The sequence below is a fragment of the Ictidomys tridecemlineatus genome, chromosome 12 (genome assembly GCF_052094955.1).
Source record: "Ictidomys tridecemlineatus isolate mIctTri1 chromosome 12, mIctTri1.hap1, whole genome shotgun sequence".
Lineage (NCBI taxonomy): Eukaryota > Metazoa > Chordata > Mammalia > Rodentia > Sciuridae > Ictidomys > Ictidomys tridecemlineatus.
Window position 1 is genome coordinate 15,774,562 of NC_135488.1, and position 16,108 is coordinate 15,790,669.

Below are 16,108 nucleotides of genomic sequence, written 5' to 3' on the forward strand. Positions count from 1 at the left end.
ACTGAGGCACAAGAATTAACAGGCTAAGGGGCATAAGTGTGGTTCATGCGGCTAGTGACATCGTACCTGCTCATATCCCTTCAGCCATATCATGTCATGGCTAGCCCTCCCAAGAAGAGTAGGTAGGGGGGCATATCCAAGTGGAAAAGCCCCCCATGGTTACATGTGAAGGGCATGGGTGTCAGAAGCAGTAAAGACTTAGGACCATATTTACAACCTACCAATCTCCAAAAATTTTATAATCTATTTTTAAAAATCTTGGACGTGTTCTTTGTTTTTAATAGCTTTATTGTGATGTATTTCATAGGTTGTGTAATTCGTCTATGTAAAGTATATACTTTTGTGGTTTTTAATATATTGACAAATATGTACATCTGCCCCTAAAGTCAATTTTATAACATTTTCACTACGTTAAAAGCAAATGCTGTCTCTTTGGCTCTGATTCTTCTGTTTTCCCATTTCCTTCAGCTCCAAGCTAATGCAAATCTGTTTTCTGACATTAGAGATTTGTCTCTTGTTGACATTTCATATAAAAGGAATCATATGTATGTGATATTATGAGAATGACTGCTTTCATTAAACATGGTATTTTAAGGTGCATCTGTATTTTAATATGGATCAGTATTTTGTCTTTTTCATGGATGTTTAATACCTGTTTTATTTATCCTTGAGTGGACATCTGACTATTGTGAATATTTCTGCTATTAACATTCTCGTACAACTTTTTGTGTGGATGTAGATTTTTCATTTTCTTGAGTGTATAGCTGGAGTGAGCTTGCTGGGTCCTGTGGGGAGTCTATGAAGAGCTGCTAGAACATTCTTCAAATCAGCTGCATCATTCTTACATTTCCATCATCTGTGATTGAGTGCTTTAGCTTCTCTACATCCTTGCTATCACTTGTTTTTAATCTAAATTTTTAATTTAGCTATCCTAGTGGGTGTGACGTGGGATTATAATGTGGTTTTGATTTGCATTTTTCTGACAACTAATGTTGAACATCTTTTTATGTGCATGTGTATTACCATGTGTATAGTCTTTGATGAAATGATTATTCAGATACTTCATCATTTTTATATTGTGTTATTTATCTTTTTATTATTGAGTTGAATGACAATATAAATATAATACAATTTAAAGGCTACATAAATAAGGCTAATAAGAATATAAATATACTTAAAGTATAACTGTAAATACATTGTTAGTTTATATTTTTATTTATATAAGTATAACTTTGTTTATATTTATTTTAAATATAGTATCCCTTATCAGTTACGTTTCCATTCTGTGAGTTTTCTTTTCACATTTTAGATAGTGTGTTTTAAAGCACAAATATTTTTAATTTTGATGAAACCTAGTTAATTTATATTTTTCTTTCCTTTACATTTTTGATGTTATATTTGATAATCCTATGCCAAATCCAAGGTCATGAAGATTTTCCCTTACATTTTCTTCTGAAAGTTTTATAGTTTTATCACTTCCCTTAGGTCTTTGATTAATTTTGAGTTATTTATTTATTTTTTGTTGATTGCATGTAAAGTTCAGGCCAAACTTCATTCTTTTACACATAACTATTTAGTCTTCCCAGAAACATCTATTGAAAAACTTAATTTTTCCCCATTGAATGGTCTTGGCACCCTTGCAAAATCCAATTGATCATAGACCCTAGGGTTTAATTCTGGACTTTTAGTTCTAACTTCTTGACCTACATGTGGCTCCTGTTTCCTGTACTACTCTGTCTTGAGCACTGTTGATTTGTAGTAAGATTTGAAATCAGGAGAATTCTCCAACTTTATTATTTTACAAATTGTTTTGGCCATTCTGGGTCCCTTGATGTTCCATATGAATTTTAAAATCAGCTTGTCAATTCCTATAACAAAGTCAACAGGGATTCTGATAAGAACTGTATCTGTGGGTCAATTTGGAGAGCATGCCATCTCAATAATATTAAGTCTTCCAATTCATGAACCTGGGATGTTTGTTTGCTTAGATGATCTTTAATTTCTTTTGAAAAGTCTTTTTATTAATTTAGAGTATAAGTTGTATGCATTTCTTATTAAATTTAATCCAAAATATTTTGTTTAATTTATGTTGCTAGAAAAAGAATATTTTTCTCAATTTCATTTTTTGGATTGTTCATTGCAAGTACATAAAAATATAGTTCATTTTTGAGTTTTAATTGTGTATATTACAACCTTGCTGAATTTGCTATTAGTTTTGAAGTTTTTTAGTGTATTCTTTGGGATTTTCTATGTAGGCAATCATGTTATTGGTGAGTAGAGGCAGTTTTATTTCCATTTTTGAGTCTGAATGACTTTTATTTATTTGTCTTTTTGTTGTTGTTGTTGTTTTCTGGCATAATTGCCCCAGTTAGAACATCTAGAACAAGGCTGAACAGAAGTTCTAAGAGTAGACATCCTACCAGAAGGTAGAGTCATCCACCCTTAGCTGTGTGTGGTGGGGGCATATTTCAAGATACCCAGGGAGTGTATGAAATCACAGAACTGAAAACTATTGTAGTATGTTTTCTATACACATATACACCTATGATCATGCTTAATTCATGTCAGGCACAGTAAGAGATTAACAACAATAACAGTGATATCAATAGCTCTAAGTTTATAGTATAATGCAAGTTATTTAAAACTTGCAAATTGTCTATTTCTGACACCTTTCATTTAACTTTTTCCAGAGCACAGGAAGTGAAAACACAGCTTGGGGCAACAGTGGCGATAGCTGCATCCAGGTTTCCACCATGAAGTATTATGTGTCCTGTGGGGTTTTGTAGATGCCCTAATGAGGCTAAGGGATTATCTGTTTTATATCTGGTTTCTCTTTCAAGGCAAAATATCCAAACCACATCTCTGGGAGAAGGAAGGGGGACAATGCCATGTTTCTTTAGGACATCCCCATACTGGGAGCTGAGTATGTATGTATTGGAGAGGGGAGGTGTGCAGCTTCAGATTTTCTCAGCTTGCTTTTTCCAGTATTCTCAGCATTCCTTATCTAATTTAAGACTGTAGCTCATGAGGTGAAGCTGGGTGGACAAAGGGAAGTATCATTACCCATGCTCCTCTGGGAAGACAGCCCACTGGGTGGGAGGAAGGGAAGAGGGATTCCTGTGTTCTTGGATACACCAGTGTGGAGAGGAGTTTCTATTTCTCTAAGCTGGGAGGTTGGAGGGAGGTTGAAGGTCTTGTTTCAGATGCCACAGCCTATTGCCATCTACTCAGTTTTAGTGGATTTTTTAAAAACAAAACAAAACAAAACAAAACATTTCTTTCTCTTGCTGTGTGGAAATGCTATGTAGATGTGGAATATGCCACAGTGAATTCCCCCTTATGTACAGCTCTAAAGCACCAATTAAAAAAAAAACTATAAAGGAATATAAGGAAGACCAATACAGTAGAGGAAGTGAGCCAGGGGAGGGAAGGGGGTGGGCAAAAAGAACCACTAGGGACTGAAGTGGAGCAAATTATGTTCCATGCATGTATGATTATGTCAAAATGAACCGAAATTATAGTATAACTACAATGCACTAACGTGCATGATAGTAGTTACAATGTAATATATAATATATAGTATAACTATATAATATTGTAGTTATAGTTTATAATACACTGATAAAAACATTTAAAAAGATTATTTTTAACAGATTTTTAAATGCTCACTATTTTATAATGTTTACCAGTCTCCTGGGGGAATTGATCTGCAGAGTTCCTCACAAAGTTCTGCTTGAAGTCTGGCTATATCTGTTGAAAACATCTATTTATACTCATTTCATGCTAGTTTTATACCTGCACCCAAAGAGACTGTGCTCAGGTCCATTGCTTCTGATACCACTTTAAATGTCTAGTTTCTAATGGCTCCTGCTTTTTTCTCATTATTATAAGCATTTATAGTTTATTACCTACCAAGGTACATTTGAAAGATTAAATGACATTGTTTAAGAAAAAGGACCAATCTTTTGACCATACTTTGTCCAAGAAATCACTCCTACACAATTGTTTGTAAGGAGTTAGTTGCTTTTAGTTTACACATTCACACACCATAGTGTAGAAAAGCTGATTTTTTCCCTGTTATAGTTGCTCTAAATTTTAATTACTATTTGGAGGGATCCAGAATAATGATCCACTTTAATGATTTATTTTTCTACCTCAGATATCACAAGGGTCTTTCCTGCACATGGTAGATTTAGGAAAATGTGCCTGATTTCATGCCAGTAAAAGTCCAGGACTTGGCTCAAGGGCTCTGAGTTCCTGGTGTGCTGGTCTGTGTGTCTTGCTCTCTTTCTTACCTGCATGGTTCCACCTGAATGTGTACTGCCTGGCCCGGGGAGCCCTGCCAGTCAAGTTATGCATCTGCACATGCATTTTTCTAAATAATTCTGTGAATTTAGTAATTTTCTGGTGGCTTTGAATGTGGGTTGAAAGAAGGAAGAAATTGGCAAGCTCTGTATTTTCCATTCACCTGACCCCACCCTGATTCTTTGCTGCTTTCCTTTCAGCTTTCCTGGCTGCCCATATATAATTCTTGACCTGAGAGCCAGCTCAAATGTTCCTACCCCATTTAAGCCCAGAGCCTTTTAACCAGAGTGTAGCTTATCAAAATCTCTCCTCAACAACAGGAGTAAGGCTACTCCTTAAAGCCATTCTTTTCTGCCTAAACAAGTATGTATTTTTATTATTGCATTATTTTTTAAAAGGGGTTTAAAATATAAATCATATTACATGGAATCTGACTTGAATCCATAGATTTTTGTGAAACCTCTGAAAGCCAAGTTAAAAAGTTTTAATACAATCTTCCAGAAAGACCATGTCCTTACAAAAGCTTTAAATGACTATGAAACAGAATAAAGTCTTTGCTTATTATGTGCATGTAACAGAACATGCCCCTCCCTCATGGAAATACCTTGCAGAGCTTCCATCTCTGCACAGATGGCGGCTGAGCAGGTGTGCTGGCTTGGAAGGTTCCTCATTTCCATGATGGTGTTTTCCTTCTCCGCTCTCACTCATAAAGTACTTTGAGCTTCTCCACGGGCAGCACTCATCAAGCTAGAAAGTGGATTGCCATGGTTTCTTCCATGGGGTGAATTCATAATGACATTCATGGGTTCAGAGAAGAAATCAGGACGAGATTGACTACTTTAGATCCCATTGCCTCTCCAGAGTTACTGCAGTGTGAGAACAATAGTTTAGTGGCTGCTGTTCACATCTGATTTGAAAGGACTTGAGGTAGCTAACAAGAAACACTTCCTATTCGTAAATCCTCTTGTCCTCTTGTATGTGTGTCATCCAGAATGGGAGCACACTCGGATCCCGGAAATGCCGTTGCCTTTGATGATCAGGCATTTGACCTGTTTACTTTAAGAAATTGTGCTCTTTTGTAGCATATTCACTGTGGGGCCTGTGTTCTCTTACTAAGCTTCCGTGGGGATTGTGCATGGATTCCTAAAGAATAAGACCACTGGAGCTCCTTTTGTTTGTTCTCAGATGGCTTAAGAGGCTTCCTACAAAAGTGAACCAGCTCGAGTCTTGAAATCATTTTTTAGTATATTACGAACTCCCACTTTTATGCAAAAGGAGTGGTACAAATGCATGAGGCTCTGTTTTGCTATTGTTAACAGAAAATCACATGATCTATTTCAACAGTAAGGAAACTTGAGGAAATTCTCCACGTTCTGAGCAAGTTTTGTCTGTTGTTAGTCAGGAGGGATATCATAGTGTCAGGATTTCAACTTCATGGATAATCATTATAGTTATATGCCAACTTTGTCTTTAAAAGTGAAAGCAAGAAAAACAGAAGAAATGCCTAGTTGTCAAGATGGGAAAATATAGAAAATCACCCTCGTAATATTGTCAGCTTTAAAAGGTATCTTTTGTCTATCTCGATTCTAGGGTATTTCTAAAATGAAGGAAAATGTTTAAAGACCACATACATACACAAAATATAAGAGACCAAGTGAATCTTACAGCTGTTGTGTGAAGACACAATGCTCTACTTGCTTGTGTGGTGGGTGGAAATGGAATGATGCTAGAGATGAGTACCCTTTGTTTCCTGTCCAGCTGATTTGACTGTTGCCCCATGATTTCAAATGGTCCCTTTTGATTATTCTTAAAAAAAAAAAAAGGAAAGAAAAAAAAAGAGTATACATTTTGCTGCTCTTAAGAAAAAAAATATTATTCCCATTATACCAAACTCTGAACACAGAATTAAATCCACCCATTACTTTATCACATATGAATTGGACACCCATAGGGGTGTCGGGGTCAGTGGTAGAAAAATCTCTGGGTCTCATCATTCAGGATGATCAGGCATTTGACTTGTTTACTTTAAGAAATTGTGCTGTTTTGTAGCATATTCATTGTGGGGCCTGTGTTCTCTTACTAAGCCATAGCAGCTGGTGACTCGGAGGAGGCTGCACTCGCCTGGCTACACAGGCAACCACAACTCCAAGGAAGAGGCCTCCTTCAGGGCCTTTCCCAACTGAGCACTGAACAAATGATCTGGATGGATGAGGAATGGAAGTCTGGTGTGGGTGGCATAAAGAATGATCTTGGATGTGAAGTCAGAGGGGAAGGTAGCAGTTAGGTCCTCATCAGCTTGTGGGTGGAGCTGAGGGGTTGAACTTTTGAGTCAAAGGCTTTCAGTCTTAAAGCTGGCATGACCTCCTGAGTTTGGAGAAGGTCTTTTGACCTTTCCTGGTGACAGTGATTAAAACCCAAATTCTTAATTCTTACCTGTGGCTGGGGATATCATTTAAGGATGTGACACTTCTGGCTACAAAGAAAAACCTTCATGAAGAGATGTTTGTCATCATGGCTCAAGCTTTCTTTCTTTCTTTTTTTTTTTTTTTTTTTTTGGTACAGTGTAGCACGTCCATCCATATGATCTTGTCTGTGATTTCAGAAGCTTATTGAAGTTCTTTTCGAAGATGATTTCTTCCCCAAGAGGAATGGTGGTGCCAGCTGCCAAACACTTTTGTTTTGTTTTCATTATTATTTGTTATTTGTCAGAGGCTTTTTATGTTAATACCTTGGATCTATAATCCTCCCAGTCACTCTTATTTACATATACTATGATTAGAAACTTTACCAAATTAAACTTATACAATAAGTTGAAATTATAAAGGCAGCATTGATGAAAAGAAGTCTTAAGGAGTGAGCATCAGTCATTCCCAACTCTGCCAGGTAATAAGCTGAGTGACAGTGAAAACCTTACCAACCTCTTTGGGTCCCAGAATTTTACGTATCATAAAGAGGAGCTGACATCTGCTGTGAGAAGCACACAGGTTGTTGCAAAGCATAAGATGAACTCACTGATGAAATCATGGATGGTAATATAAAGAGGGCATGAGCATGAACCTTCAGATGAGAAATGCCACAGGCTGTAGCTTCGAGTTCAGCTCATTAGCATTGGAATTGAGCCTCTCTCCATTACCTTTGAGTTGCACGAACTGAGTAAGTTCTCGGACCTCATGAGATTCCATTTCGTGTCTGAAAATAGAAATATAGATAGTGACATCAAAATCCTGGAGGATTACATGGGATAATCTGGGCTTGATGTCTCACTCTCAGCAGATGCATGGCAGAGCTCTTGTCCTCAGCTATCTCTCCTGGGTCTTTCATCTATCTATACCAGCGCAGTCCTCTCGGAGAACTATACATTATGTATAATGTATGATATAATATTAATATATAATACATATTATGTATATATCACATTTTCTTTATCCATTCATCTATTGAAGGACACCTAGGTTGGTTCCATAGTTTAGCTATTGTGAATTCAGCTGCTATGAACATTAACATCACTGTTCCACTGTAGTATGCTAGTTGTATGTGTTCCTTATTTTAGAATTCAGAAGAGGGTAAAGAGATAATCAGCAGTCATACTGACATTCCTCTTTTCTAGATAGCATCCTAGAATTTCATTTGAGTCTGAATTTTTAGGCATACATTTATATACCTGGAATGATACTGAGTCAGTAATTTTCTGTTTTGAACTTTATACTTAATATAACATGATAGGCATTTTTGTCATCACCACAAATTCTTTGTAGAGATATTTTTAATGGTTGAGGCTGACATAAACATATTTATCAGTAATCTTTGACTTCTGATTTTGGGGGGAAGTATATTAGTAACTAGAGTTTTAAGCCAAGGAATATAAAGCTTCACCGATTCCTGATATAACTAGACAATTGATTTTTCAAGAATGTCATTTCAGCTGCATTATCAGCTCCTCTCACTGTGCTTTTGAAGTGTCTGGCTTTTAAAATACGTGTGTGTGTGTGTGTGTCTGATATTATGCTTCTATGTTTCTCAGGCTTCTATTTCAGCCTTTATTATATATAGTACAAGTAATGCTTGTGATATCAAAACATTGTATCATGAAAATTTGTAGATTTTTCTCCTTAAGCATCTTCATCTGCATTTATTGCTATTTATTTACCTTTATCTAAGCACTGACTGTACAACTAATGTAGACACATTGAAACATTAGATCAATGAGTGAATACATCAACAAATGACTCATTGTGTACTTTGAGAGCTTTTACTCTCTGAAAATTGAATTGAATTCGTCAAAGAATTTAGATCATTGACATGAATATGTAGATTGTAGGCAGAAAGAAAACTTATATAAATTAGGTACTTGAATCATAAATTAATTTAATAATCTACACAGATTAATGGTTGAATATGCCGTGATTTTATGATTTGATGTCCAAAAGTTCTGTTAACTGTTCTGAAGAAATCCTGAGAAATTTGCAACCTATTTCAGGAATATTTTCTCTTGATTTCTTTTTTTTTTTTCTTAAGAACGTCTTATTTTTGTGTAATTTGGATTCTCGATAGTAAAGACTGAAGTGTTTTAGTTCACATGAAACAGTTTTGAAGGAATTTTAAATATTATGCATATATGATTATAGAGAATGTTAGAGAATTATTGGGATTTTGCATTAATTTTTCAAAATACATTAAAAAATACACTCATAGGGCCACAACAACTACTAGTACTACTACTTCTTCCTCTCTCTCTCTTCTCTACCTCTCTACCTGCCTCTCTCTCTCTCTCTCTCCCTCAGTTCTGGGGCTTGAACCCAGGGCCTTTCACATGCTAGGTGGGAGCTCTACCACCGATCTACATCCCCAATCCCTACAATTTCTATTAATGGTGAAAAAGAATATGAGTGACTCACACTGTTGTATTACATGTGGAGCTTCCAACTCATATTCTATCATTTCCTCTGCTTTCATCAAAGTCTCCCAAATGCATCGTGTGCTTCCTCACACCAAATAGAATGTGCTTCTATTTTGGCAATTTCCAGCCCAGAAACTAAATATTAAAACTTATTTATTTACCTATTAATGCAGTGCCAAATGTCCTTCCAAATGATTCACAAGGATTAATTCGTTCTGTCTTCTAACAACCTTGTCAGGTAGCTATTATTACTAGCTTCATTTTCTATCTGAGGTTACTGAGGTTAGAAAGTTTCCCTGACTTTCTAGGGTCACAAATTTTGCATGTGGTGGAGCTGGATTTAAACCCAGGCTCCTGTGACCCAGCATCCACAGTGCAGATTCTACATTACATCTCATTATCAAGATATGAAGAATCACAAGATCAGAAACACATCCCCAGCCACAAACACTCCACCCAGGAGTCCATGTTGTACCCAGACACACCATAGTGCCCTCCAAGGAGGAGTTGCAAAGCTCCAGCCACTCGGCATTTCATCTCGGGAAGCCCCTTCCTTATATGAAGCACTGAACCCACTGTAGAGGCTTTGGAGAAGACGAACAGGATGATCCGTGTTAATTAGCAGCACAGCCTCTGACACTATAGAGCAAAAGAGGAACGGCCACTGAGCACACATCTCATGTACTTGACACAGTGTATTGGCCCCTAAACATTCCTGGAGATAGATAAATAGATGTGTTAGGCAGAGGCATGTATATTTATCAAGGTTCTCAAAAATCTCTCGGCCATTTGTAGACTACAAATCATGATTTTAAAGGTTGGAGATTGTTAAGGCCATGTACAGACCTCAGGGGATGATGACTGACAACATGAAATCCAGATAGAAAATAGGAAAATAGAACCCAGGTAAGGAGCTCTGAGGGTGCCCTTAAGGGTGATCCATTCTCAGTTCCAAACACTGTCTGGGGAATTTGATTTCACTTTACATAGACTTTAAAAAAAATGATAAAACTATAATAAGTGCATGTGGTCAACCTTACTTAGGGAAACTTCATGTAAATGCAATACATTTCCCCAGAAAATGTTTGGTAAGTAAATGGTTATTGTAAGATTTGGGGCAGGCCATTTTTTTTTCATTCATTCATTCACTAAATTAATATCTATCAGTGCTAGGTATTGTGCTAGGTAGTAAGTGCTAGTACTGTGTCTGATACTTGAAATTAATGTATCAGTGAACAAAACAGAAAAGTCATAATAGTTCTTTCAAGTACTTGTTTATTGAAGGAATCTTTATTCTGATGCTCTAATGTGCCCAACATGGTTCTAGGAATCTGGGATGAGGTAGTAGAATAACACAAAAGATTTTGAAAGCCCCTTACATTCTTAGAGACCACTATTTGAGATCACTCCAGGTATGACTACAACCTTGGGTTATTACTCAGGCACCAGTGGAAATACCATCCTTAGCTCTGCAATGTTAGAATCAGTGCCTGGGTTGAAATTCTATTGGGAGAATTCTTTTACATAACAGACAAAAAAAGTGCCTGGATAAATTACTTATGCATTCCCTTTCATCTTCTCTCAGACACATTCTAATCTTTACAGACCTTGAAGCAATAAGGCCAGCAATAATGCTTCTCAGGGCTAGTTCCCAGCCCAGCCTCTGATATCCTCTAACTCAGCACTTTGCTTTCATGGTTTGCATTTTCACCTTCCCTCATTATTGAGTAGGGGTTGATTCCAGGACTTACTGATTTTTTTTTAAGTTAAATCAGTGTCTGTGTCAATATAAATGGATGACAGTAAATGTGTAACTGGCTTACAATTCATTTATCTATATTAAATTTTTGAGAATCCAAAATATCTCAACCATTTGGAAGAGTGGCTTTTTTTTCTAACTCTATGAAAATGGACTTTGAATTTCCCCATCCTATGTCAATGTAGAATATATATATGTCTAATAATAACCATATTTTAATTTTATTCAACTCTCAGGTTTGGCGATGGTTACACTGTCAAAGTTTGGCTGTGTGAGGAAGCAAATCAACCAAGCACTATTTCTGATTGCTTAAAGCTCCATTTTCCAGGAATTCAGTTTAAGGTAGGACTAATATTCTGCATTGTCTTTGTTTTTATCTGAAAATACCTTTGAAATGCATTTGTATTTTTTTTCCGTTTTTATTCTACACTGTCATGATAAACTTACTCCCTGTTATCTTGGCCTCATGTGAATATTGTCCATGCTTTACTACCCAAAGTAGCATGGATAGCTTATACTACCTGGCCACTCTGAGGAGTGAAACCTGCTTGGTCTCTTGTTGGATTTCACAGAGAAGATTTAAATTATATATTCACCCCTCTAACCAGTGGGCACAACTCTATTGCATAGTTTATATTGTTCAGTTTGAAGGTAGCAAAAATTAATTTCTTCCCTATATTTGTAGTAGATTTATATCTGTTGTGATTTCAGTATTATTTCATAAGAAGAACCCCATGGTTGAGATCATAATCCTCTTTTAACTTGATATAATTAAGTGTGGTCCCCTGGACCATCAGCATTTTCAATACCTGGGAACTATTTAGGTATGCAGAATCTCAGGTTCCAACCTACTGAACCTGAATCTGCATTTTAAACATATGACCAGATGATTTTTATGCACATTAAATTTTTAGAAATACTGTCTACAATTCTTTTGGAAATCTGTAATCCTAAGTTATCATCACTTCTAACATGTCCATAAAATATAGGTCTTACCTACTTACTCCAACAACAAGCATTTGGTGGAAGGAAGAAGCCTGCTGTGTAAAACATTACCATTCATGCTCTAGTACCACTCTGAACAGCCCTATAATATAGCTGTCACAGGCTTCCTTGGTATACATGAAAACAGGATCAGAGCAGTTAGATATCAAGCCAAGAGTTGCTCAGCTAGTGGAGAGGGCCTCTGAGAGCTAATAAGCACATGTCCTGAAGTGAAGTTCAGGGCACTTCCAGATACCTCTATTATGCCACATTAACTTCTTACTTCTGTAATATCTGTAGGCAACTTCTGACTCTTTAAAGAGGTCCTTCCTGTGCTTATGGCAAAGTGGGGGTCAAAGCAGGGGCAGAACAGCAATTCAACCCAAGTGAATGACATTTATCAAATATGCCTCCTTGTAAATTGTCATCAATAAATATTCATTAGAGGCTCACAAAGTGAAGCTAACTAGCTCATTCGTACTGATGTGTGTCACTTGATTTAAAAAAAAAACATATCTGAGTGTAGTTGGAGATTCAATGCAATGTGATCAATTTTGTTTAATGATTGCCTGTCATATGACACTTTCTAATTTTGGGATCTTAGGGACAGCGCCTTAATTTATTGGAGTATCATGTGCCAAAAAGATGGGGATGCTTGGCTGATTTGTTCAAAGTTCTAGAGGACAAGAAGGCCTTCTTGAACATCAAGCATTATTCTATTAATCAGACCACTCTGGACCAGGTATAGTACCTTGAATGAGTCAGCAAGTTGCATTTTGATATGCTCATCAGGCATACCACATCTAGGAAATTTAAAAATTTTGTCAGATTACTTCTCCAGCTCAACATTTCTTTTAATTAACCTTGTTCACTCTTACAAAATTCTAATAAGGATGGTGAGCATTAGAAGCTTTGTTTTCCATGTGCCCCCCACTCAAGGTGTACATTCCTAGGACTTCAATCTGTTTATAATTACAATGGACATGCAGTAAGTCAAATCATAAACTATTAACCGTCCCTTCCCCACTTTACCCAGTCTCTAAAAGATTAATTGGACCCTACTACAACTGAATGATAACTAACAAAAGGGAAACAAAAAGTGCTTGGTTGACTAAGAGTGCTAGAAATGTAAAATTATATCACAACTTCTTTCTGAAACCACACTTAAGGTATTGAGAATTTCCAGGTAATTCATTAAGCACCCAGAAATATTTGTCATTCCCAGAGTTGAATCCTGAATGGATTTGTATGTTTAGGGTGATGAAGGAGAGGATGGCATGGCTATCTGATTGAGAGATTTGGGGGCTGTTTTGGCAGTGTTCTGAGACATTCTCTCCCCTTCTGATAGTTGAAATCCAGAGACAGACTGTACTTACAAATGAGCAATTATTTTCATTATTTCTTTCAGGTATTTATTAATTTTGCTACTGAACAGCAACGGACTCCACCCTCTACTCTTGATCTATCCACTGACTGTCACCACCCCTATCATCTCTCTATTTAACCAAAAAAGGAATAATCCCTTGACTTTCAATATAACTAATATTCAAGGATCAAACACACATGCACAGCTGAGGGCTGAAAGACATGCTCCAGGCAGTCAAGTTATTCTCTCTGTCACTGTCTGTTTGGAAACTCTCTGTTTATTCATAATCGGCAAACTGAAAGGTCACTTTTTCCATGGACTTTTGGGTTGGTTCCTCCAACACATTGACTCTTTTTCCACATCGGGTGGTCACCAGCTTCTTTGTGACAAAGGCGGGAATGAATTAACAGAGTCCAAGCTGAGACACTCCAGGGCTGAAAGGCTGTCCCTGACTGTCCATGCCAAATGTCTCATTTTTCTCTTAAGGAAACTGTGACTTTTCCCCCAAGAACCATTGGGGGGGGAAAATTTCCTAACTTATTTATATAGGAAATAGTATCAAGGACTGTCTTTTGATTGATGTGGTTACATATTTTAAAATCAAAACTCAATGATTTAAATGCAAACTTTTCCTAAAACTGTATGGTATATGGCATAAGATGATAAAAGTGCCCATTATTTTTATATAAAATATACTTTAGAAATAGGAGTTGCAAAGCATTTTTTGGTGAACCCATAAGCAAAATTAAAGAAATTAAATTAGTTGTTCTGTGTCATTTATAACAGTTTTACCAGATTGTAATTATAATAGGGATATAACAAGAAATAGAATGTGGATTTTTTTACATAATTTGGAAGAATTATTTCTTTGTTATTCTAAGCCAATGATGTTTTCAAAGGGTGGTAGTTCCCATATTAGGTGCATTGGCTTACTCTGGGAGCATTGTAATTCTCAGGCCCAATTTCAGAGCTGATGAACCTCAAACCCTGGGCCTGGAGCCCAGCAATCTGAGTTTGAACAAAGATATCCCACTTTGAGAACAAAGGAGATATCTAGTTTCTTCCTAATTATAAAGGTAAAGTCAATACAGGATGTAGTAATTCAATATTGGTTTTAAAATATATTTTAAATATTTTTTAAAAGATATGTCATTCTCAGAATTTTTATCCTCAAGATGTGGCTTTCAAAACCTCTATTAATATGACAATTTATATCTTATACTTAATAAAGTATACAAAATCAATATATCTGCTACTGAAAATGTTTCCAAGTGAAATATTTTTGAACATTTCTCTAACAGCATTTTTCTAAAACCTCAGTGAAAGACCACATTAACTTTATTATAAAATTTGACCCTATCCGGCACTATCATTGAGTACTAGTAGCTTGTGATAGAAGAAAAAGACATTGTGACATTTGTTTACTATGGCGAGATTTAATTAAGTTTGTCTTTCCTGAATATCATTTTGTACTAGACATAATTTTGAATGGTAAAGACTAAGCCAATCATGTGTAGCTTTAATGTAACTGATTTTGATTCTCATGTATCACATGAATTATGCTCTCTTAAAAGAATTACAGTTAAGATTTTATGATTTTTTTCCCTCAAATTCTAACATAGTCTCATTGTCAAAATGGAAGATGTAATCTCTTTTTGTTGTTGAATCAATAAATACCAATTTGTGAAACACGGATATATTTATACTGCAGTGAATAAATGAGATGTGCTGTAATTTAGCCTGGTTCTTGGAATGTAATTGTGTTTTTGCCAATATATTTCCTTGCATCTTTATTTGTGTCTTTAGGGATCCAATTTAATTCAGGTAAGAAGAAAATGGAACTACTCCAGATCTTTTAAAGTTTGAAAGGTTAAAATTTAATTGAGTTTTGCTCTGCTATGTTCTGCTCTTAGGGGTTCTTTTCTGGTCTTTGAATTGCTGTATTCTTGCAGTTTATGCTTCAAGGTATGCTTTTGAACAATAAACAGGAAGAAAAAGAAACCCAACATGCTAAAACTCCACATCCCAGAAGACTGGACACAAAGGTCAAATCTTATGCTAATGTTGAAAATGTCATTGCATTCATAAGTCATACAGATATTTTATGCCTTTGGAGTTAAACATTTGTCTTAAGACCTTTGGGCTGAAGGTCATACAACTGAGACTTTTTTTTAAACAAACTATTTTCTACTGAAATCATTCTGAGTATTTTATAAGTCAGAGATAAGAATGCTTATTTCATTTCTATAATCTGGCATTTATTATATAGTTCATCTTACCCAATTATTTAAACAGTTAATGTATTAAAGTTGTCATATAAAATCAAGATTGTGAAAAGCAAGTAAGGAACATATTTTTAGAATAGTAAAGACTAGGTAGCTTAAGGTTATAGTTTGCTTTTAAAAAATGGGTATTAAATTTAAAAAATAACTTAACAAGACCATTTCAAATCATCATACAAAACACACATACACACTACACACACACATACACACCACATGCACACTATAGTGTTCATGGAAATGACATGAAGACTAGCTTAATCACAAATTGTCCTACTCAAATCAGAAGATGAGATTTTAAATATTCAAACTGATTTGAACATGTTTCTTCTTTGGATGTTGCTTTGATCTTTTGCAGTATTTCTGCTCAGTGAACTTTTGCTTATGGAGAATTAAAACTTAGTTTTACCCACTTAAATAATTTAAGGCCTTTTTATACATATACACAAACACACAAAGCAATCATGCATTCATTCCTTTAAGTAATATTTATTGAACCCAATCTATATATGTAA

At 35.8% G+C, this 16,108-nt stretch overlaps 1 protein-coding gene across 1 annotated transcript in view; it reads left to right on the forward strand.

Moving 5' to 3' along the window:
* Positions 1–15,045, forward strand: part of LOC144369513 (ATP-binding cassette sub-family A member 13-like) — a 340,834-nt gene extending 325,789 nt beyond the window's left edge. Inside the window, exons 41-43 of the mRNA XM_078029787.1 lie at positions 11,198–11,303; positions 12,550–12,687; positions 13,354–15,045. Of these exons, the coding sequence (XP_077885913.1) occupies positions 11,198–11,303; positions 12,550–12,687; positions 13,354–13,449 (340 nt within the window). The 3' untranslated portion in view covers positions 13,450–15,045. The remainder of the gene's footprint in view (positions 1–11,197; positions 11,304–12,549; positions 12,688–13,353) is intronic.
* Positions 15,046–16,108: the final 1,063 nt, after the last annotated feature.